The following is a 25,689-nucleotide window of genomic DNA, read 5'->3' as shown; positions in this document are numbered from 1 at the left end:
TAATGAAATTAACATAAATGATTTTCCTGTGAAGATTTCAAAATAACAGTCATAAAGATGTTCTCCGGGCTCAGGAAAAGAATGGATGAACAGAGTGAGAATTTTGACAAAGAGATAGAAAATATAAAAAGTACTAAATAGAAGTCACAGAGCTGAAGAATACAATAACTGAAAAACGCAACAAAGGAATGCAACAGCAAACTAGAGGAAGCAGAAGAAAGGACAAGTGAGCTCAAAGACAGAAAAGTGGAATTCATCCAATCAGAGCAGCAAAAAGAAAATTGAATGAAAAAAGAGTAAAGATACCTTAAAGGACTTACGGGACAATATCAAGCAGACCAACGTTTGCATTATAGAGGTCCCAGAAGGAGAAGAGAGAGAGAAAGGGGCAGACAACTTATTTCAAGAAATAATGGCTGAAACTTCCCTAACCTGGGGAAGGAAAGAGACATCCAGATCCAGAAGCCCAAATAAAATAAACTCAAAGAAACCCACACCAAGACACGTTACAATTAAAATGTCAAAAGTTAAAGACAAGGAGAAAATCTTAAAAAGAGCAAGAGAAAAACAACTTGTTATGTACAAGGGAAGCCCCAAAAGACTGTCAGCAGATTTTTCAGCAGAAACTTTGCAGGCCAGAAGGGGGTGGCATGATATATTCAAAGAGCTGAAAGAAAAAGAACTGCCAACCAAGAATACTCTACCCGGCAAAATTGTCCTTCAGCATTGAACGAGAGATAAAGAGTTTTCCAGACAAGCAAAAGCTGAAAGAGTTCATTACCACTAGATTGGCCTTACAATAAATGTTAAAGGGACTTCTTTATGCTGAACCAAAAGGGCACTTATTAGTAACAGGAAAACATAATGAAAGTATAAATCTTACTGGTAAAGGTAAATATATAGTAAAATTCAGAATAATCTAATATTTTAAAGGTGATAGGCTAGTCACTCATAAAGCTGGTTTGAAGGTTAAAAGGCAAAAGTAGTAAAAGTAACTATAACTACAATAATTTGTTAATGGATACACAAGAAAAAAAGATGTAAATTGTCACATCAAAAACATAAAATGTGGAGGGGAGTAAAAGTGTAGAGCTTTAGAATACATTTGAACTTAAGTTGTTATCAACTTAAAATAGACTGTTTACATACAATTTGTTTTATGTAAGCCTCATGATAATCGCAAAGCAAAATTCTACAGTAGATACAGGAAAGATAAAGAGAAGGAACCTAAGTATGCCACTCAGAAAATTATCAAATTACAAAGGAAGAATGCAAGAGAAGAAGAAAGGAGCAAAGGAATTACAAAATAGCCAGAAAACAATTAATAAAATGGCAGTAAGTACACACATATTAATAATTACTTTAAATATAAATGGACTAAATTCTCCAATCAAAAGACATAGAATGGCTGAATTGATAAAAAGTAAGACCCATCTATATGCTACCTACAAGAGAGTTACTTCAGATGTAAGGACACACACAGACTGAAAGTGAAGAGATGGAAAAAGATATTCCATGTGAATGAAAATGAAAAGAAAGCTGGGGTAGCTATACTTATCTCAGATAAAACAGACTTGAAGACAAAGACTTCAATAAAATACAAAGAAGGTTATTAAGTAATGATAAAGGGGCAATCCAACAAGAGGATATAACTTTTGTAAGTATGTTACATTTACATATGTTACATTTGTAAATATTTGTAAATATTTACACAATTTACCCAACAAATGTTACATTTGTAAATATGTACCCAACATAGAAGCACATAAATATATAAATAAAGTATTAACAGATCTAAAGGGAGAAATAGACAGCAATTCAATAATAGTAGGGGACTTTAATACCCCAATTTCATCAATGAGTAGATCATCCAGATAGAAAATCAATAAGGGAACATTGGCTTTAAACAACAGGTTAGATCAAATGGGCTTAACAGACATATAAAGAACATTCCATCCAAAAGCAACATAATACACCTTCTTCTTAAGCACACATGCAACATTTTCCAGGACAGATCATATGTTAGGCCACAACACAAGTCTTAATAAATTTAAGAAGATTGAAATAATTATCAAGCATCATTTCTGACCACAATGGTATGAAACTGGAAACCAATTACAAGAAAAAAACTGGAAAACTCACAAATATGTGGAGATTAAACAACGTGCTACTTAACAACAAATGAGTCAAAGAAGACATCAGAAGGGATTATATGCCAAAATTGGACAACCTAGAAGAAATGGATAAATTCCTAGGAACATGCAACCTACCAAGACTGAATCATGAAGAAATAGAAAATCTGAACTGATCAATTACTAGTAAAGAGATTGAATCAGCAATCAAAAATCTCCCAACAAATGAAAGTCCAGGACCAGACAACTTCACTGGTGAATTCTACCAAACATTTAAAGAAGAGTTAATGCCAAACCTTCTCAAACTCTTCTGAAAATAGAAGAGGAAGGAACACTTCCAAACTCATCTTATGAGTCAAGCATTACCCTGATACCAAAACCAGACAAAGATACCATAAGCAAAAAAATATATAGGCCAATATCCCTGATGAACATAGATGCAAAAATCCTCAACAAAATATTAGCAAACCAAATTCAACAATACATTAAAAGGATCATACACCATGATCAAATGGAATTTATTCCAGGGATGCAAGGATGATTCAACATCTGCAAATCAATCACTGTGATACACCACATTAACAAAATGAATGACAAAAATCATATGATCATCTTAATAGATGCAGAAAAAGCATTGACAAAATTCAACATCCAATTATGATAAAAATTCTTGACAAAGTGGGTGTAGAGGGAACATACCTCAACATAATAAAGCCCATACATGACAAGCCCACAGCTAACATCACACAATGGTGAAAAGCTGAAAAGCTTTGCCTCTAAGATCAGGAATAACACAAGGATGCCCACTCTCGCCACTTTTATTCAACATAGTATTGGAAGTCCTAGCCAGGGCAGTTAAGCAAGAAAAAGAAATAAAAAGGATCCAAATCAGAAAGGAAGAAGTAAAACCATCACTATTTGCAGATGACATGATGTTATATATAAAAAACCCTAGACTCTACCAAAAAACTGTCAGAACTAATCAATGAATTCAGTAAAGTTGCTTGATAGAAAACCAACATACAAAAATCATTGTGTTTCTATACACTAATAATGAACTATCAGAAAGAGAAAGTAAGAAAACAATACCATTTACAATTGCATCAAAAAGAATAAGGTACCTATGAAAAAATTTAGCCATGGACATGAAACACCTGTACACTGAAAACTGTAAGACACTGATGAAAGAAATTGAAGAAGATACAAGTAAATGGAAAGATATTTCATGGATTGGAATAATTTATATTGTTAAAATGTCCATGCTACCCAAAGCAATCTACAGATTCAATGCAATCCCTATCAAAAGTCCAATGGCATTTTCACAGAAATAGAACAAACAATCCTAAAATTTGTATGGAACCACAAAAGACCCTGAATAGCCAAAGCAATCTTGAGAAAAAGGAAGAAAGCCAGAGGCATCAAACTTCCTGATTTCAAACTATATTATAAAGCTATAGTAATAAAAAGAGTGTGGAATCAGCATAAAAACAGACACATAGATCAATGGAACAGAGCAGAGAGTCCAGAAACGAACCCATTCATATATGGTCAATTAATTCATCACAAGGGAGCCAAGAATACACATTGGGGAAAGGACAGTCTCTTCAATAAAAGGTGTTGTGAAAAGTGGACAGCCACACGCAAAATAATGAAACTAGACCACTATCTTACACCATACTCAAAAATTAACTCAAAATGGATTAAAGACTTAAGTGTAGGAAACCATGAAAGTCCTAGATGAAAATATTGGTGGTAAGTTCCTTGACGTAGGTCTTGGCAATGATTTTATTGACCTGATGCCAAAAGCAAAGGTGACAAAAGCAAAAATAAACAAATGGAACTACATCAAACTAAAAAGCTTCTGCACAGTAAAGGAAACCAACAACAAAATGAAAAGGCAACCTACAGAATGGGAGAAAATATTTGCAAGTCATGTATCTGATAAGTGGTTAATATCCAAAATATACAAAAATTTCATAAAACTCAATAGAAAAAAAACAAACAATCCAATTAAAAAATGGGCAAAGGATCTGGATAGACATTCTTCCAAAGAAGACATACACATGGCGAAGAGGTACATCAAAGGATGAAAGGATGCTCAACATCACTAATCATCAGGGAAGTGTAAATCAAAACCACAATGAGATGTCTCCTCACACCTGTTAGAGTGGGTATTGTCAAAAAGACAAGAAATAACAAGCGTTGGCAAGGATGTGGAGAAAAGGGAATCCCTGTGCAGTGTTAATGAGAATGTAAATTGGTGTAGCCGTTATGGAAAACAGTAAGGAGGTTTCCCCCAAAATTAAAAAGAGAACTACCATATGATCCAACAATTTCACTTCTGAGTATTTATGCAAAGGAAATTAAAATACTAACTCGAAAAGACATATGCACCCCCGTGTTCATTGCAGCATTATGTGCAATAGCCAAGATATGGAAGCAACCTAGGTGTCCATCAATAGATGAATGGATAAAGAAAATGTGGTAAAAATACAGTGGAATATTATTCAGCCATAAAAAATAAGGAAATCTTGCCATTTGCAAGAACATGGATGGACCTTGATGGCATTATGCTAAGTGAAATAAGTCAGACACAGAATTACAAATACTGTATTACCTCTCTTATATGTGGAATCTAAAAAAACCCAAAAAACAAAGAAACTGAACTCATAGATACAGAGAATATATTGGTCATTGCCAGAGTTGGGGGGGTGGAGTGGGGGATGAGAGAAATGGGTGAAGGTGGTCAAAAGGTACAAACTTTTAGTTATAAAATATGTCCTTGAGATGTAATGTACAGCATGGTGACTATAGTTAGTAATACTGTATTGTATATTTGCAAGTTGCTCAGAGAGTAGATCTTTTTTTTTTTTTAATTGCGGTAACACTGGTTTATAACTTTATATCAGTTTCAGGTGTACATCATTATATTTCGATTTCTTCGTGGATTACATCACATTCACCACCCAAAGACTAATTACCATCCATCACCATACACAGATGCCCAGTCACCCCTTTTGTCCTCCGCCCTCCCTCCTTTCCCTGTGGTAACCACCAATCTAATCTCTGTATCTACGTGTTTGTTTGTTGTTGTTGTTTTTACCTTCTATTTAAGAGTGAGATCATATGGTATTTGACTTTCTCCCTCTGACGTATTTAGCTTAGCATAATACCCTCAAGGTCCATCCATATTATCGCAAATGGCAGGATTTCATCTTTTTTTTATGGCTGAGTAGTATTCCATTGTATATATATACCACATCTTTATCCATTCATCCCTTGATGGGCACTTAGGTTGCTTCCAAGTCTTGGCTATTGTGAATAATGCCGCAATGAACATAGGGGTGCATATATCTTTATGCATTCATGTTTTCATGTTCTTTGGATAAACACTCAGCTGTGAAATAACTGGATCGTATGGTAGTTCTATTAATTTTTTGAGGAATCTCCATACTGTTTTCCAAAGTGGCTGCACCAGTTTGCAATCCCACCAGCAGTGTATGAGAATTCCCTTTTCTCCACATCCTCTCCAACACTTGTTATTTCTTGTCTTGTTAATTATAGCCATTCTGACGGTGTGAGGTGATATCGCATTGCCATTTTGATTTGCATTTCCAGAATAATTAGTAATGTTGAACATCTTTTCATGTGCCTGTTGTCCATCTGTATATATTCTTTGGAAAAATGTCTGTTCAGATCTTTTGCCCATCGTGTTCTTTTGTTGTTGTTGAGTTCTTTTCATACTTTGGATACTAACCCCTTATCAGATATGTGGTTTGCAAATATCTTTTCCCAATTGTTAGGTGGTCATTTTGTTTTGTTGATGGTTTCCTTTGCTGTGCAGAAGCTTTTTAGCTTTATGTAGTCCCATTTGTTTATTTTTTCTATTGTTTCCCGTGCCTGGTCATACATGGTATTTGAAAATATGCTGCTAAGACCTATGTCAAAGAGCGTATCACCTATGTTTTCTTCTAGAAGTTTCATGGTTTCAGGTCTTACATTTAAATCTTTAATCCATTTTGAGTTAATTTTTGTATATGATGTAAGATAATGGTCTACTTTCATTCTTTTGCTTGTGGCTGTCCAGTTTTCCCAACACTGTTTATTGAAGAGACTTTCCTTTCTCCATTGTATGTTCTTAGGTCTCTTGTCAAAAACTAGCTGTCCATAGATGTATGGTTTTATTTCTGGGCTCTCAATTCTGTTCCATTGATCTGTGTGTCTGTTTTTGTGCCAGTACCATGTGTTTTGGTTACTATAGCTTTGTAGTATATTTTGAAGTCAGGGATTGTGATCCTCGCACTTTGTTCTTTTTTCTCAGGATTCCTTTGGCTATTCAGGGTCATTTGTTGTTCCATATAAATTTTAGGATTCTGTGTTCTATTTCTGTGAAAAATGTCATTGGAAGTTTGATAGGAATTGCACTGAATCTGTAGATTGCTTTAGGAAGTATGGACATTTTAACTGTGTTAAATCTTCCAACCCAAGAGCATGGTATATCTTTCCATTTCTTTGTGTCTTCTTCAATTTCTTTCAACAAGGTTTTCAGTGTACAGATCTTTCACCTCTTTGGTTAAATTTATTCCTAGGTATTTTATTCTTTTTGTTGCAATTATAAATGGGATTGTATTTTAATTTCTCTTTCTGCTACTTTGTTGTTAGTGTATAGAAATGCAACTGATTTTTTTATGTTCATTTGGTATCCTGCAACTTTACCATATTCATTTATTATTTGTAAAAGTTTTTTGGTGGATTCTTTAGGGTTTTTTATATATAAAATCATGTCATCTGCAAATAGTGACAGTTTCACTTCTTCCTTTCCAATTTGGATCTCTTTTATTTTTTTTTTCTTGCCTGATTGCTATGGTTAGGACTTCCAATACCATGTTAAATAAGAGTGGCAAAAGTGGGCATCCTTGTCTGGTTCCTCTTCTTAGAGGGATAGCTTTCAGTTTTTCTCAGTTGAGTACGATATTAGCTGTGGGTATGTCATTTATGGCCTTTATTATGTTGAGGAGTTTCCTTCTATACCCATTTTATTCAGAATTTTTATCACATATGGATGCTGTATCTTGTCAAATGCTTTCTCTGCATCTATTGGGATGATCATATGATTTTTATTCTTCATTTTGTTAATGTGGTATATCACATTGATTGATTTATAGATGTTGAAACATCCCTGCATCCCTGGAATAAATCCTACTTGATCATGGTGTATGATATTTTTAATGTATCATTGTGTTCGATTTGCTAGTATTTTGTTGAGGATTTTTGCATCAATGTTCATCAGTGATATTGTTGTGTAATTTTCTTCTTTTGTGTTGTCCTTGTCTGGTAATGTTGGCCTTGTAGAAAGAGAAGCTTCCTTTCCTCTTCAATTTTTTCAATGAGTTTGAGAAAGATATTAAGTCTTCTTTGAATGTTTGGTAGAATTCACCAGGGAAGCCATGTGGTCTTGGACTTTTATTTTTTGGGAGGTTTTTGATTACTGTTTCGATCTCCTTGCTGGTGATTGGTGTATTTAAATTCTCTATTTCTTCTTTATTCAGTTTTGGAAGGTTGTATGATTCTAAGAATTTCTTCTAGATTATCCAATTTGTTGGCCTATAGCTTTTTGCAGTATTCTCTTATAAATCTTTTGTATTTCTGAGGTGTCTGTTGTAATTTCTCCTCTTTCATTTCTAATTTTATTTATTTAAACCTTCACTAAGAGAGTAGATCTTAAAAGTTCTCATCACAAGAAAAAAAATTTGTTACTATGTGTTGTGACGGATGTTAACTGGACACATTGTGGTGATCATTTCACAATATATACAAATATCAAATCATTATGTTGTAAACCTGAAACTAATATAATGTTGTATGTCAGTTATATCTCAGTTAAAAAAAGAAAAACGAGCAGATGGGGAGCAAATGCTGCTACTTTTTAAAGGATGCCAGAGAAGCTGGAAAAAGAGTCAACTAAATTGTTAAGTCCTAAGAATGAGGGGGAAAGGGACAGACTCTGGAGTCAGGATGCAGAACAAGAAATGGGCTGGTGAGAAGTCTTGTGTATATTGAACAGGAGAAGGATACAAGAAATAAAGGAGGCTGAAAAGACTCACCATTAGGGATCGTGACACTATTATTAGAGTATAGATATATTTAATCAAACATTTAGGGTGCAATGATTATATTACTTATTTTATAAAGGAAAAACTTAGTGGCTTAAAACAAAATACATTTATTCCCTTTAGTTTCTGTGGGTCAGGAACCTGGATGTGGCTTAGCTGAGTCCTCTGGCTCAGGTCTCTCACAGGCTGCAGTCATCTCAGGACTGGGCTCGGGGAGGATCTGCTTCCACATTCACTCAGATTAGGTTATTAGCCGGATTCAGGTGCTCGTGGGTTGTTGGATTGAGGGCCTCAGTTCCTTGCTGGCTGTTGGCTGGACACCTTCCTCTCTTCCTTGCTATGTGAGCCTCTCTAAAGAGCAGCTTACAACATGGCACCCAGCTTCCCTCAGAGAAAGAGACCAAGAGAAGAAGAGAGAACAAGTAAGTCAGGGGTTAGAATCTTTTTTTTTTTTTTTTTATCAGCTCATCACTTTTGCTATATTCTGTTTGTTAGAAGGAAGTCCCCAGGTCCAGCCCACACACAGGGGACGGAGTTATACAGGGTGTGAACACCAGGAGGCAGGATCACTGGAGCCATCTTAGAAGCTGCCTACCACATGGGGAATAACTGAAACCAAGGACAATGAGTTCAATTTTCCCTAGATTAGGGTGAAACCATGTCTTGTACCCACAAGGTTAAAGTGGGAAACAAAGTAACCAAAGTTTGTGAGCTTGCTTTGCAGAACAGCAGGAGGACCACTGATAAGAGACCAGCTTACTGACAGCACCCCCCCCCAACTTGACTAAGCATTGTACAAGAGCATTGAGAGGTTAAAACGACTGATTGTAAACTTTAGATGTCACAGACTAAAAATCCACCACATGCAACACATAGAACCCCCATGAACTTGCGTGTGACCCATGAAGAAATATGAAAGACAGTCACACCTGCGCAAAGGACTCTTAAAACTTCAGCCCCCAAGGCCACGTGCTCCCCTCCCTTACCTAAAACCCCAAATAAAAACCCTTGCTTGTAGCTTTTCTGGGAGTTAGGATTACAGCATTAGCTGCCTGTTCTCCTTGCTCAGCGCTTTGCAATAATTCCTACTTTCTTCCACTACACCTGGTGTCAGAGATTGGCTTGCTGCGTGATGGGTGAGTGAACCCACTTCCGGTTCAGTAACATAACCAGAGGCTGACTTGGTCAAAAGCAGAAATGTCTGATAGATAAATGTTTGTATCCCAATATTAAGGAGGGTGTACATGTTTCTTACCTCACTTGCTCATGTCGACTGTTATGCTAAAAACATAGGAAAGGTCTTTAAAAGTTGAAAAGGTGATCTATGAAAAGGATGTGGTGAGGGAAGCAGCAGATTGGAAAATAAAAACCAAGGACCAAGAAAAAAATGAGAAAACTATTATACAAGGAAGGTGTGTGCCCATTAGCTAGAATTTCTACTAAAGCATTAAAATATTCTCAAAAGACTCAGGAGATAGGAGGGGACAAATGGAATAGTTTCCATGATAAACTGCAGCTTTAAGACAACATGGAATTCTAAGACATTTGACTGCCTCCACCCACCAGAAAATACTTGCGAAGCAAAGTAATACAGAACACCTGAATGCTCCATTGTAAGAAACTTCTAGAAACAATTACCAATGACTCCTTTATATGTAACATGAGCAAACTATGTTTTCAAGGACTTTCTTTCCTCAAAAGGAGGAAGAAAAATCACAGTGTTGGAGGAAAATACTTTAGAATAGGCTCTCTCTTCCCTGATCTAAGCAGGCTTGGTGGTCTGGCTTCTGTCCATCTCTCAGGCCTCCTCTCCCATCGCTCACATGGCACACCATGCTGCAGCCACACTGGCCTCCCTGTCAGTCAGCAAAACACCAGCTCCTCTCCAAACTTCATTTCACTTAGGTCTGTGCTAAAATATCACCTACCCGGAAAGAACTTCCCTGATTGCTATCTAAAATAGCCTGGACCCACCCATCCTGTTACCTTGCTTTTATTTTTCTTCATAGCAGTTACCACTTTCGGAACTTATGCCTTTATTTCTTTATCTGCCTGACTCCTACAGTGAGATAAAAGCTGTATGACTTCAAGTTCTTTAGCTCACTGTTCTAGGACCTGGAAAAGCAAGCCATTGGCTCTTATAGCGTCTGTTGAGTGAACGAGAGAAAAAATAGAATAAGTGAAGCCCATAAAAATCATGTCAGGAGAAAAGCATAATAAAAGGGGGCAAAAAATGTGAAGAACAATTTGGTAGAATGTGCTAATACAAATTCATGCACAATGGGAAATAGTTATACTTGTGTATAATATGTAATTCAATTTTTAAAAATCCTGAAAGACTCAAACGAGCTAATCAACTTGGAAATATTTAAGACAGTATATAAATCTGCCCACACAGCAGCTCTCTTGCTCTACACGCCGGCGCTCCTTTCTGTGGATTCTCAGCAAAGGAGTGGGTTTACCCTCCCTCTTTTATAAAATGTATTCTTGTCGCTATTTGATTGGCTGTCCGCCCCAGGAGCCCCTTTATCATTGGCCACGCCCTCAGTCCATCACTCCCGGATCCAAGCATTCCATTGGTCCGCTGCCTCAGACAGCCGTAGCTGCCTGTGCGCAAGCAGGAGGAGTTCTCCGGTGACGTCAAAGGCGCTCCCCCCACCACATTCCACAGCCTGGGCGGAGACTTCCCGGTGGCCCTGCCTTTGGGGGCGGGACAGGATGGAGAGCAAGACTTCTGATTGGGTGAGTCAGGCGATGTGCGTATCCGATTGGTCACTACGCCGGAGGGAGGTGGAGTCGTACTGGGTCCTGGAGCAGAGCTGAGGAGCTCTGGGGAGTCTCAAAGTTTGTGTCTGGAGCAGTAGCGGAAAGTGGGCTTATTGCGAAGGGATTTTCTTGGGATGAGAGCTTATCTCCTGCCTTCATTTGGGATGCTCTCCCTGCTTTAACCCCTTCAGCCTTCACTCTCACCCCTGGACAGCCTGTCTCCCCCGGGATCCCGGAGGACACCGGACGGGAGCCCTCAGGCAGAGGAGCCAACGTTTTCCTTCCTAAGTGCATAAACTACACGCATACGCACACACACACACACGCACACACAAACACACACGCAAGGCAAGCGCGCGAGCCGGATCGCCCTTCGAGGCGGCTCTGCCGGCTCCCCTCCTGCCCTAAGCATCCTCGGCCCAGCGCGCCTCGGACCATCATGGAGGTGCTGGAGAGCGGGGAGCAGAGCGTCCTGCAGTGGGACCGCAAGCTGAGCGAGCTGTCAGAGCCCGGGGAAACCGAGGCTCTCATGTATCACACGGTGAGGACTCAGCGGGGCGGCGAAGGGGCGGCTTGAAAGGGGGAAGTGTTGTCACCAAAGGAACAGTTGGGGACAGGGAGCTGGGAAGGAAGTATTTGGGAAGAGCCATGCCCAGAATGAAGAGATCTGGGGAAAGAGGTGGTTTTTCTATCTGAACAGATAAAGGTGGGCCGCTGGCCCTTTTAAGCTTTTAATAATAGTAATGACACTTTGTATTCCTTTAGCAATTTATACTTTTTTCCGAGGCTTTTTCACATCTGTAATATCATTTCCTATTGCTATCAGTACTGTAAAGCATATTTGAAAATGATATGTCTCTGTTTAGTTTGCTAATGATTTTTGTAGGAAGCTTTTAAAAAAACAAACAAAATAAAGTAGCATTTTCTTTCCTTCGCTGTCATATCCCCCCCACTCCCGCTTTGCTTTCTTACGTATATTTCAAGAAGTACACCTCTATGTGTGTGTGTTGTGGAAAGACTCCTTCACATTAGGAGGAAGACCACTTTATTTGGCTTTTTTAACTGTATAGCCAAGAAATCTGCTTCCTCCCTCTTCAGAGGAAAGATCAGCAGAGGAGTATGGAAAATCTGAGGCGGTTGCATATTTCAGGAAGACTTTGGAGAAGGTGGGACAGCTCACCAGTTCCTTTTTCAGTCTTATGCCTCAGAGACCCCTTTGGGGATTAAACTGTCACAGAGCATGCACATTTCAAGTTTTCAATTTCAATTTTTTGGTATTAAATTTGCAAAATGAAATTGTGTTTCCAACAGCCAGCACTGACAATATGACTTTATGTGAGATCTCTTTGTTTCTTTTTTATAAATGCAGAGTTTGTAATTAGAGAAAGAGAACACTAATGAGAAAACGAGAGGCTTGGCTGCGTCCCCTTCATGATTCTTTTAATGGGGTCAGTGCCAGGATATTTGAAACTTTTGCAAAATGGCCTGCAGGCTCCACCTCTTTGGCCTTTGCCTCTGGCTGACGTTATTTTGGGAAAAGGGATGAGGGCCTCCCTGTGATTCCCACCAAAGCATTTGTGGTGGCCGAGAATGGCTTGTTTAAAAAATAGAGAGTGCAGGGCCGAGAGGGAGTGGTGGTTCCCGCTGGGGCAAAAAGCCAGATGTGTGGTATGATCCGCCCAGCTTTGCTCACTGAGCCTATCCTGTGGGGACCACGTGGGCTGCTTTTGGGTTGGAGGCCCAGATGTGCTTCCTGTCGTCCATACAGCACTTAGAGCACATTGGCCCTCAAATATCTTCTGATAATTGGGTGCTCCAGATGTTTCTACTGACATGGGCTGCATTTTAACCATTTGTGGAGGGGCAGCTCTTCTCTTTTGTTCTTAAACGTATTGTGAAGATGTCCCATCCAGCAGCTATAATGCTACAGCTTTGGGGTTGTCTTTCAGCTGGTGGAATGAATTATGCACAGGCGTCCACGTTCCCTTTCTCGGGCCCCGTGACTTACATATGTGAGATCACAGGCCAGGGTTTGAGATGCTACCTGTGACTGTGACATTAACTCCAGGCCGAACAGCTTGGACTGGCTCTAATTAGCATCTTTATGCACAGTTTCAGGGTTAGAGACCTTACATTCCTTTTAGTATTAAGGGCTTAGTTTCTCTACGTCATTGTAATGAAGCAGTGATGTGTCTAATATTATTTTTTTTAAATGACTTTTATGTCTGTCACATAGGGTCGTGTCTCTTCTGGGCACCTCACTCGTATAAAATGGCACTCATCATTGCTGCAAGTCATTGCCAACAAACTGTATATTTGAATTAGTGTTAAAGGGGTAGTGGATTTGGTAGCACAGACGACTGGATTATATTCCTTCTAAACTCAGGGGAGTTTGGCAGAGATTTGAAAAGAGATAACTTTCCCATCTGTTTCTTGAACTCTGTTGGGTATCCAGTTGCAGAGCTAGTTTTTATTCTATTTGTCCATAATGTAGAATGGCCTGACCTCCAGGTGGAGAAAGGATGACCTGGTTATGCATTCATTCAAAGATTTATTCTTCCAATTAATAGTTATTGAATATCTTCTGTATGCCACACACTGTTCTGGGCACTTGGGATACGTCAATGAACAAAAGCAGACAAAAATTCTTGACCTTGAAAAGCTTTCATTCTTGGGGGGGGTGGGATGTGTGTGTAAGGGAAGATAATAAATGATAACCATAATAAGAAATATTATTATATAGTATGTTAGACAATATAAGTGCTATAGAAGAAGTAAAAGCGGGTCAAGGTAAAGGAAATAGAGAACATAGGATGGAGGAAGGGCAAAATATGATTTTGAATTGACTGATCAGAATAAGCATCCCATAGAAAGTGGATCTGAACAAAGGCTTGAAAGAGGGGAGAATGTTAGCTCAGCAGGAGGAAAAGCCAGAGCAAAGGCTCTAAGGTGGGAGTGTATCTGGCATGAACCTGTGGTAACGTCACCTTCTGTCTTAGATCCCCCTACTTTGGCCAGTTATTTTCCTTGTAAATGCAGGTTACTTCTGAGACACAATGTCTGTGTTTGGAATGGCCCAGTGAAACTTGCTAAGTTGATTGGATTGGGCATTGTGTAGGGAGATGAGAGCCTGCAGGGAGGGTAAGGTGCAGATATAAGTTAGGAAAGTGGTAAGATATGATAATAGCTACCATCTACTGAGTATTTATTATCTGACAGGGAGAGCTGGCTTCATGGCCCTGCCACCCATGCACTCCTACAGGGCCCCACACTTGGTTCCATGCTCTGCTGTCACCATCTTGAAATCCTTAATAATTTTTGAACAAGGGGCCCCACATGTCCATTTTCCATTGGGTCCCACAGATTATGTAGCTGGCCCTGTTGCAAGTCATTGTGTTTAGTGCTTTACAAAAATTATACCATTGAACCCTCTTAATGACCCAATTAGAGAGCCATTTTTATTATTCCCCTTTTATAGATAAGAAAACTGAGGCTTAATAAGTTTAAGTGACTTGGTAAAGGTCCCATGGCTAATTACTGACAGAACTGGAGTTCAAACTCAGGTCTGCCTGCCTCCAAAGGCCAAGTTCTTGCCCACCATGCTGTATGAATGAAGGATGCAGACTTAAAGAGAAGGAACTGAGTCAGAGGATGGAGAGGATGATTGGGAAATCAGAAACTGCTGACCTTGAAGACAGCTAATGTTTAACTGAAGTGGCGGTGCCAACCACCATGCCCTCCTAGCGTGATCGCTCTATTTGCCCTAAATAGGGATTTAGTTACCACATGCATGATTGCTGATGCCCTGTTTTAGCAAACATCACCCACCTGATTTTAAAAACATAGAAGGTTCAAGTTGCCTGAGGCTGGGGTTGTAAGTCTCTCAGGCGCCTTCTGTGAGCCATCAGGAGTAATGTTTTTCTCATTTAGTTAGTTAGGAAGAAGACTTCTTGGTCCAGAAGGACAAAGGCTTAGAGGAGACAGGTTCGAAGTGTACAAAATAATGAAGCACATAGATAGGGAAAATATGGATTTGCTTGTTAGATCCTGAATTATTAGAATTTTGGGCTTTCTTTTGAAGCAAAAAATAGTTCCCATACAGGTAGTGAAATATTATTTTAAATCCATGAGTAATACTTTTACGAAAGCTGTTGCTTCTAGAGTGGATATAGGCTAAAAGTGGGTTCAGAAAAGATGGCAGATCTAAAAATGACGAGTGTCTCTCTTATGGTTTGAGATCATTGTGAGAAACCTTGTCCCTTCCCCCACACCTGCCTGGATGTGGGACATTTCTAACATATATGTTGTGTCCCTATAAGGTTCTATGCCAATTACATTTCTGGGAATTCACTGTAGGATTTTGCAATTTAAAGGACAGAGCGGTCTAAAATTTTATCCATGTATATTATATATGCACAGACTATGTCTGGAAGGATGCTCAAGAAATGGATAATTGATTGTTTCTGGCAAGGGGACTTGAGGGACTGGAGATCAAGAGAGGAGGGAGGGAGAGGAAGTTATTTACACTTATTCTTTTGTACTGTTCGAATTTTTACCTTCTTAGTGTATTTAGAAAATGAAAAATTGCAACTTAAAGGCACCATGTAAAACTGGACTAGAGGTAATTTTAGCCTGAGTTTCATTGGGGGCAGAGGGGGACATGGTGCGCATTAATGCTCAACACCACTGGAGTCGGTGGAGGCCTCTGGTGAAGAATACAGGAGGCAGGAGTGCTTGGGGGAAAGGGGCTCTCAGGATGGAAGATTAACAGTGAGTTTGTGTATGATAAACTTTGTGATCTTGGTAACTTTCTTATATCTCAGTTTAGCGATCTGAAAAATAGGGATTTCATAAATTTTTGCAACAATTTTATCTTTTTAAAAAAGTATATGATAAGAATTGCCAAGTCTTTGCAAAGAGAATGACAACAGTTCTGCTTGTTCTCAACGCTAAATTCATATAAATCCAGTCTTTGTAAAATTTTTTAGTGATTATGCTACTAAAATGTTATATCTAGTTAGTTCTTAAAGTGAAATGACTGATCCCAGACAGTGGTAGGTAGAGAGTTAAGAGAATGTTCAACCTGCCTGGTGCCCGGATATGAAGACCATTTGGCTTCCACATCTATCACTGATTGCCGGAATAGAGTTGGCTCATCTCACAGGCTGGTGGTTTCCCTTTCCTCCTGGCTGGCCCGGAGACTGATATGGCTCCAATGGGATATTGAAGCTATTGGTTTGATGTTTGCCTCCCACTGTTGGCCCCTGGCCAGCTTCTGAGGGGGAACCTGGGTCCTTGTGACTTGAGAATATCATTACTTCTGGTCACAAACTGAATAAAGGTGATGAGTTCTAGTAAGAGACAGATTGTAAAGTAAGTGTAATTTGTCTTCGAGGCCCTTGCTTCACCTTTCTTCATTTTTACCCCTTCCATGTTTCCCTCCCTTCTTGGGCCCCAAGTGGTCCCCATAATGGTGTTCTCTTTCCAATTCCCTCTCTTAAATTTTGCTCTCAGGAAAGATTTGATAAGCTTACACTAAACATTGAAATATTTGTAAGTCTTAACATATGACTCCTAAATGGGCATTTATATTTAACAGTAATTGTCAGGTTGAAAGGGTGAATCTCTAAGTGGAGAGCTTAAGCCAATAGCCAGCAAGTAGGGGAGGACTATTTGGGGAGCGGGGAAGAGTCCTCACTATTCCATACATGTGGCTCTTATTCATAAGGCAGCCTTGCACATGTGTTGCTAATTTATCTATGATCTAAACAATTTTAACTGGCTTGGTGAAAAATCTTTGGCCTGTTATATTATCGTCTCTGAAATTGTTCTCATGGTGTTAACACCATGGACTGGGGGAACGTGACTTGGGCACACTCCTGAAAGATGAGAGGGCAGTGTTGAGTTTTGTACTTGCTCTCTTTCTTGAAAAATCCCTGAGTGATAATATTCTATGGAAGCAGGAAGCTCTGATATGAAGTTTTTATTGCAGGAGAAATGAGGCATTGCATCTAGATTGATAATTGAATTAAATTACAATGCCTGCAGCTGCATGTGGCTGAAAACTGACAAAGATTGCTTATACAATAAGTAAATTATTATGTTGTGTTGCAAGAGGCCTAGAAGTATAGCTGTTTGTTTGGCTGATTCAGCAGCTCCTTAGTGTCATCATGGACCTAGATTTCATCCATCTATATGCAGATTTCATCTTCAGGTTGGAGGCATCCTGAAGGCAACTCATCCCCCATGTAAGTTTCAGGCGTTCAATTCAGTTGGCCAATAGCCAGAGGAAGAAGAGAGGTTCCTTGTGTCCCTTCCCTTAGGATGGAAGAAGCTTTTTTCAGAAGCCCGCCAGCTGATTCCTCTTTCAGTTTTATTGGAAAGCATTGGATTACACGACCATTTCTAAACCAATGGCTGGAAAAGGATTTACATGATTGGCTTAGATTAGTCATCTGGGGATGGAGGAGATTTTGGAGGCTCAACGAGGGTCACCATTTGTAACTGATCATTAGTAAAATAGTCTTGAGTTGGCAGTCCTTTCCTTAAAAGGTATGTTTGTTTAACCAATGGCTGTTTTTCTCACAAACATGGTCTAGCAAATGGAAAATGTTTTAAAATCCACAATAATTAGCCTTGGTAGCAAAAGATCAAACTAAGTACTGCGCTGCTTACAAAGCTCTAAGAACGTTATTAGCTGTGCTAATAGCGCCCGATGAATGAAGACTGTAGAGACAGGAATAGTCTCTGAAATGCAAGCGAAGGCTATCAGGGAGGCAGTACTGCTGTCCCAACTCACTCACTAGGAGATGTAGAATTAACTGCATCATCTGAACTCTCTGCCTCAGGGTCAAATATCAGGGCTGGAGGTCACTAGCTGAGCCTGTAATCATGCTCACCATGCAAGAGAAGAATGACTTGCTCTGTTCGAGGCCCATGCAACCTCACTTCAGCAGGCGGAAAGCTGAATGTCATTTTTCAAAGAAGCTGTTTTTCCAGTTGCATATGGCTATTTAAATATAGATAAGGCCATGTGTGCCTTTTGGCAGCTTGAACTGCCTGCCTCAGCCCGGCTGGGCTCTGACCTGTCTGCTGGCTGTCTTGGGGCAAATGGCCCTAGGCCTTGGCTTTCCATTTGGTAGGGTTGAGGGCCTATGGCTGCGCGGTATAGTGTCCACATTCCCTGCCTCTCTAGAGTCAGGATGGAAAGGAAATGATGAAACCCCACCTTCTTTGTGTTAACCTTGAGCCTATTTGTCCTTCTCCCTGCTCACCACATGTTCTTGGGCACTTCCAAATGAAGTTCCAAGTGACCTCAACTTTCCCCTGAATGGAATTGTCTACGTTATCCATGAGGCACATAGGGCACATATCCATGGCCCATTTTATCTATGGAGAATCTGAGGCCTAGAACAGTAAAGAGATTTGCTCAGCTGGAACACAAGCCCCTTGAGGACAGGAGAAATGGCTTTGTCTTGTCTATACTCCCACGATGCTTAGTCAAGCACAGGATGCTCAGAGATACATAATAGCTCAACGCACAATTAAATGGAGAGAGGCAGTCTTAGAGAATGCATAAGTTCAGTGACCTTGGCTTCTTTTGTTAATATATTTTTTAAACGAGATTCTTGTAAATGCTTCTGCAAATCTGAAAGTTGAGCATGAAAGTGACTTGGGTTATTCGGTGTTAATATCTTTTCTTGTTTAGAGAACAAGTTGGGAGGGAGGGCGGTTGTATAACAATCCCAGTTCCCACTAGAGCAGAGTTGAAGGCAGCATTGTGGAAAGGGTGGGCTTTGGAGCCTGGCGAGTTTGGTGCCCAGGGCCGCTGGTTCTCTGGTGACCTTGGGCAAGTTACCTCACCTCTTTGGGTCTCAGTTTCTTCACACGTCACTGCATGGCCCAGAGTAGACACACTTTTCCACCCTCTCCCCTAAGTCAAATGTCTTCTCTCCGGGGAAGAGGTGTCCCGAGTTCAGGAGTCTGACATCACTCAGGAAGCACAGGAGGCCTGTAATTACTCTCTCTCATGCATCTTCATTTCCTCTCCTCCCCAGCTTCTACCTTCTGCTGTAAACACAGGTCTCTGCCCTGAACACATGTTTGCCAGATGCTGCTGCCCCTTCTTGCTCATTTTTTCTCTCTTGTTCACTCCCAGGTTTTCTCAAACAAATGGTCGATAGCTACGGCCTTTATTTCCCTACTTTCTACTTACTCCTGCACCCTGTATGTTCTGATTCCTACTGCTGCTAGAAGGTCTTGCAACTTCTCCCTAACCACTGAATCCAGTCTTCTCTCTGTTCTTACCTGCTAGGCCTCATGGAAATATTTGGCAATATTGACCACAAGGTCATCTCGTAACTTGTTCTTGCTTTGGCTTCCATGACACTCTGGCAGGCTTAGTTTTTCTTCCTTCACTGGCTTCCTTACCATCTGTTAAAATATGAGTGTTTGGTACTTGGCCTTCTATTCTCTCTGGATGCTACCGTGGGCTCCTCTATCAATTTCAAAACAGCTAATTCTCAGATTTTTATGTCTGTTATTTGTCTTTTGATGGAAAGTGGGAGATCCTTGGAGTAGGACCCAAAATTCTTCTGGGCCATTATTAGCTGTAGAACAGCTCTAGCTGGGTAACCCTTGAATCTTCATGATGCCTTACTCTGACTAAGAAGAGCTGGGGACACTTTGATCCCCCTTATCTCTGCACCCCGTTTATCTCAGGGAATGTTTAGTGACTCAGCTCTCCTGCAGTGTAAACCCTTGAGAAGCTCACAGGTCATTACTAGGACACAGCTGTTTCTAGAGTCAATGTCACCCATCAGATGCAGGCTGTGTTTTGACTGGGTTTGTGCTTATTCTTCGCTTGGGAAACCCTTTGTGGTGTTCTGCGGTGGTATGTCTAATTTTTTCTAGGACTATGTGGAAGGTCAATGCAAAAGTGAGACACAACTTCTTAGATCGTGAACCATATATTCCTCGGTGTGTATAGCTGCTGTCAAGCTCATTACAATTGCCTCGTGTTGAACTGCCTGCCTTTGAGTTGCTCTGTTCTGGTGTAATTTATTTATCTAAACTTCATCGACATTATTGAAGAGCTTTGAATTTTTTTAAGAGTTAAGATGGGTTGTTCTGAGCCACTCAAATTTCTATGCCTGCTTCTTATTAGAAGTATCAATGGTGGCTCTTGGAAGAGAATTTTTCTTTGGAGCATAAAGCACTTAGATGTGTCAACTCGTCGTAGGACAAGTTACTTGATGTCCTAGGTCTCAGTTTATCCAAATGTAAATGCTGCATTGGTATTCCACTGTCCCGAAGTTTCTTTTAACTCCACAGTTCCATGCTGAGTATCAGGCTTCTATCCTTGAAAGTCTCTCATCTTTAAAAAATGAGTAATTTAAAACAACAACAACAACAACAAGATTCAGTCGATAGCCTATTTCATTGGGGCAATTCAGTTGGCAGGTGTTGTTTTGCATTTTGTAGCCTCTGTTTTCTGATTTAACACCTCGCTTCTGTAAAACCCAGACAAAATAAAGAATGGAAAACAGAGAGGCACAGAGGTAGGAAACATTTTTTTTTAACATCAGAAAAAAAAAACTAAAACCAAAAAAACCTTCTTCAGACTTTCTTGGCAAATAAGAGGAGTCTGGGAAAAAAAATCCACAAACAGTTTTCTAGTTGTCTGAGTGGAAAATCCTGGTTTTTAACATTTCATATCTTGGAAATGTCTGAATAGTTTTTGTTTAAAGGGAAATTCCTTTTGGCTGAGAAAGAGCCTGCAGGATTCAAACTGATAGGGTGATGTTTTTAGAAAACTTGGCGGAAGTAAGGATTTGTGATGAAAATGCTTTCTCACTGGCCAATTGTGTTAAACAGAAATTTAAGTCCAAGGTTACCAGTCATAGGGTTTTAAAGGTTCAACCATTAACTCCTTCCTTCCCCTGGCTTCCTGTCTGCATCCTGGGGCAACATCTCTCACAGCTGGTCCTTCCTCCAATTGGAGGAACTTAATGAACTGCTTTTCCAAACCTGTGTGTGTTCTGGGCAGGAAGATACATATTCTTGACCTTGTGGCTCTCCCAGTAGAGTGGGAAGGAAGATGCGTAAATAGTTATTAAATTACAAGTCATTAAATACGTGGTGTACATTTTGCATTAGAGCTATATTCAAAGTATTTCTGGAGCACAGAGGATGGAATAACAAGTCTGAAGGAGATGAAGCGTTTGGGAACACTTTGCAGAGCAGGTGATATTTGCATTGGGTCCTGAAGTATAAACAGGAGTTCTCCAGGCGGCGGGAACATCAGGAATAGAGTTGGAATGTGTAAAAGGTCGTGGTTGATTTTGGGAGTCCCAAGTAGTTTTATGTGGTTTGAGAATAGGGTGCTCTGTGGGGAGTGTTGGGAGATACGACAAGATTGTAAAAGGTTTGCATGCTTTGTTAATCATTTGGACATTGTTTTGTGGGCAGTAGAGTGGGAGGCTTTTAAGGCTTTTGACGAGTGAGGGACAGGAGTAGAAATGTATTTTCGAAAGAAAACCCTAATGGTTATGAAGGATGGATTGGAGGGCAGAATTAATGGCGGCAAGACGATCTGCTGGCTGGTATTTCATCCATGAAGTAGAACAAGACACCGTGAGGGCCTGAACCAGACGGGGAGGAGCACGTGAATGCAAGAAAGAGTTAGGAGCTAGACGTGGAGATTTGGTCACCGTGGGGATGAGAGAGGCATGTGGGGACTCCCTGTTTTCTGAAGTGGCTGACTAAGGTGATGGTGCTGCCATTGACCTAGAAGAGGAATATTTGGAGGAAGAATGAGTTTAGTGGGAAAGATAATGAGTTCAGTTTCAAACATGGTGATTCTGATGTGTTCGTGGAACATTCAGGAGAGATACTTAAAAGGCATTTGGAAACTTGGGTCTGGAATTCTGGAGAAAGATCTGGACTGGAGATGTAGATTTGGGTGTTACGAGTCTAGTGAGGGAAAAGTGAAGCCAATAGTCCGTATAAGATAGTCCAGAGAGGTCAAGGTGAGAGTGAGGAGTGTGAGAGAAAGCTGAGGATGGAGCCCTGGGGCACCAGAAGGGTTGGCAGGGGAAGAGTAATCTGCAGATGAAAGTCAGAAAGACTTGGCAGGAAAATGTGGAGAAAATTCAGGAAAATCCCATCACAGGATCCAAAAGAGGGGAGAGTTGCTGCAGAATAGTTGAGATAAATAAGGGCTGAGTGTGTTCTTCAGTTGACTGCCAGACACTCCAAGGACTGTGTTTATGTTAGCTCAGGGCGGTACCTGTGTCTTGGAGCCACGGAGGCCTCCCTGTGGTCTGGACCTGTGGTCATGCTGTGTGGCACTGTGCCAAGGAGTGAAGGCCTTGTTTCCAGGAGAGATTGGAAATTGCAGAAGCACAGGAACTGAGAGGAAGTATGCACGATGGATAGTATATGCAACACTGCGTCTTTCTTTCCTTTTGTTTTGTAAAAGATTAAAAGCAATCCTCAAAGATGGCCTTGCAGACTGTCATGGTGCCCGTGCAGTTTTAGGAGGGTGCTTCCTTCATTCCTCGCTCCAACCTGAGTCCATCTAACCCCGATGTCCTTCCAGGTGGTGAGGAGGGGTTCATGCATGTGTCCCTATGTGCATGTGTCATTATGGTTCTCAGGCTTTCGGGCCTGCAAAAGGATGGTCTCTGGACTCACGCCTGTAAAGAGGGTTGGAATTTATCAAATGCCTATCAGGCTTCAGCCTTTTCCTTTCTGTATTCCTTCTGACTCTTCCCACTGAGAAAGTATCAGGTGAACTCACTAGTTGCCAAAGATGAATTTGATTGCAGAGATATCAACAATATTCAAATGGTAGAAAAAGAAAAAACTCTAATTGGCCCCATGTTTTGTATGACATGATAATAGGGACACGTGAAGACAAATGGTTTTGTAATAAGAATATGAGCCTGAGGGCTTTCTAGTGGAGGGAACATTAAAATAAATGATGCAGCTTCAAAGAAAATGTGCAGCTATAAGCAGGGCCTGGGTTTCAGGACCTTCAAAGGGGACTCTGGTGGGACACCCTCCAGGCCTCCCTGTGCCCCCTGCATGCTGGGCTGGATTCTGCCCTTGCTCTTTGCTGCCCTGTATCCGGGATGTTGCTTTCGTGGGAGGTGAGGAACAGGCATGGGAGGAGGAGCCCTATAGCCTGGACTGAAGCCAGCACATGAAGGGCTGAAGAAAGAAGGGAGTAGAGTGGAAGAAGAATTCTGCGCAGGGAGGAAGCAGGCGGCCCTTCTCACCCGGGAGCAGGACAGACTCCTGCCAGGAGACACCAAGTTCACCCCAAGGTTCCGCTGCAGTGTGGGTTAAGTGGGTCTCTTGGCTAACTGGGAAACGTTACTTTTTATCACATTATTTCAATAACAAAACGCCTTGTGAGTGTGAAGCACCTGTGTTACAAACTTTAAAAATAAATGGACATAATTTTTTAGAACAGCTTTAGGTTCACAGCAAAATTGAGCAGAATGTCCGGAGTTCCCATACACGCCCGCCCTCTGCCACCACAAACAACCTACCCCGCTGGCAGCATCCTGCTGTTACACACTTGTGGAATGTGGCTTCATAAGCTGGGGTTACCTGTGGCAGCTTTTGATTTTAACTTTGTTTTTTAAAATTAGTCACAGACAAGCTTCCTTTTGTAGTCATACAGGAAGCCAGATTGGCCCCAAGAGCCTTAAGCATATGTGTGTGAGTTTGTGTGTGTGTAGGCTGTTTTTGTTTTGTTTTAATAAAAACTTACTTCAAACGATTTAGGAGCAGACCTATAGATTTCAGTGGAATGTAATTAAAAAGTTAAAATATGGTGTGTTCCCCCCATTTCCATTTACAAATGGCTTAGGCACTGGACGTTGTCCTTTGGGAAGGAGGGTGGGATCGAGTGAGAGAAATACTATATTTTTTGTAACCAAAGAACCCGAAGCCGATCTTTGTAGCTTTGACTTTTAACTTCCTACGCTGACGTGGTGTTCATTTCTGAGGCACTGCCAGGAGTTGTTTTTCTGGTTCTGCTGTGGATTTGCAAGTTTTCTTTCCAGGGCTCTCCTGCAACCTGTGACCCACATTTGGGGGCAGCTGGAAGGCCTGGGGCTTTGGGCTGAGGAGGCCGAGGAGGTGAGACCAAACCCAGATGGAGACAAACCTGCCCCCCTTGGGCTCCAAGGCCTCACGTTCTAGCCGAAGGCGCCCAGCGACCCCAGCATTCTCCTGTGTGATGAGAGAGAGGCAGAGAAGCAGCAGCTAGAAAACCATTTGGCTTTTCAGCTGTGTTTACATACGGAGGAACAGGAGGTGGGTCGAAACCCAGTGTTTCTTTTTGATTTAAATACAGACTTATAGGAGGAAACTGAAATTAAGCCTGGCCCAGCTGAGAGGTGGGATGGCTGAGTGGAGTGAGCATGGTGAATTTTTAGCTTTCTTGTTCGTACCCTTCCTATTTCTGTCGTGGGATTCTGAATGTCCTGTTGTCTGCTGATTGCTCAACCACTGCGGGAGAGGGTTGATAGAAAAAGGAGAGATTTTGGAGTTAGCACAAACTTCATAGCCCTTATCACCACCAGCACATTATTTATTCAGTGCTTCCCAGCTCTGTCGACCTGGCACTCACAGATGATGATGGTATCCGCCCTGTGCCTTGAAGCAATGGATGAGGCTGATCGCAGCCCAGGGGCTCTGTGGGCTCCAGCCTCTGCTTGGGGCACTCCCTGGACACACTGGATGGGAGCTACCACAGCAGTGCCGAGCACATGATAGGTGTCCAATAAAATATTTGCTGGATGAATGGATGAATGAAGGACTGGGCTTACAGTCTGCTTCTGGCACTCCCTACTCTGGGTACGTTTCTGAGGCTATTTCGCAAGGCCATGATAGAAGATAAGTGACATGATGGAAATAAAGTGTTTATCTCTGTGCCTGGTACATGGCCACTAAGGAGATATTGGGTTCCTGGCCTCCATTTCCCAACAATTTCAGGGAGACGTAGGAGAAAACTCTTGCTGAATTCTAAACTTCAGAAAAAAATCAGTAAACAGAATAAAGCCTTTCTAATGTGGCCTAATTTATGTGTTTATTTCTTCCAGTTTTATTGAGATATAATTGACATATAACATTGTATAAGTTTAAGGTGTACAACATAATGATTTGATATATGTATATATTGTGAAATGATTACAGTAAGTTTAGTTAACATCCATCACCTCACATAGTTACAAATTGTTTTCCTTGTGATAAGAACTTATAAGATCTACTTTCTTAGCGACTTTCAGATATACAATGCAGTATTGTTAACCATTGTCACCATGCTGTACATTACATCCCCAGGGCTTTTTATCCTATAGCTGGGAGTTTGTACCTTTGGACTGCCTTCACCCTAATATGGCCTAATTGCAACCAGACATTTAGGGGAAAAAAACACCTAAAAGTTTCTTTAGTTCCTGCCTGAATCTTTTTAGGCTCGAAGCCCGGTGTTGATTTGCATGACTGAATTCACACTGCGATTTTTCAGGCACCTGCTTCTGTGGAACTGAAATTCTTTGTAGGTTTTGAGGGGGTGGATTGGTGGCAGGTGTTAACATTCTTCAAGTCACAAGAAGGAAGACAAGAAGAGGCCAGCCCATTCCCTGTCCCTGCCATCCCCT

General features: G+C 40.8%; 1 protein-coding gene across 4 annotated transcripts in view; it reads left to right on the top strand.

The window, feature by feature from the left end:
* Positions 1-11,067: 11,067 nt before the first annotated feature.
* Positions 11,068-25,689, top strand: part of CREB3L2 (cAMP responsive element binding protein 3 like 2) — a 106,442-nt gene continuing 91,820 nt past the window's right edge. For all 4 annotated transcript variants that reach the window (XR_015552257.1, XR_015552256.1, XR_015552255.1 and 1 more), the window contains exon 1: positions 11,068-11,552. Coding sequence is in view for 1 of the 4 variants with exons in the window: in XM_004430719.3 (XP_004430776.1) it covers positions 11,451-11,552 (102 nt within the window). In the remaining 3 variants the exon portion in view is untranslated. The remainder of the gene's footprint in view (positions 11,553-25,689) is intronic.

Source organism: Ceratotherium simum, chromosome 1 (genome assembly GCF_057802395.1).
Source record: "Ceratotherium simum simum isolate JZ-2026a chromosome 1, ASM5780239v1, whole genome shotgun sequence".
NCBI classification, from domain to species: domain Eukaryota; kingdom Metazoa; phylum Chordata; class Mammalia; order Perissodactyla; family Rhinocerotidae; genus Ceratotherium; species Ceratotherium simum.
The sequence above is the reverse complement of the archived record's forward strand: the minus strand, read 5'-3'. Positions and strand labels throughout refer to the sequence as shown.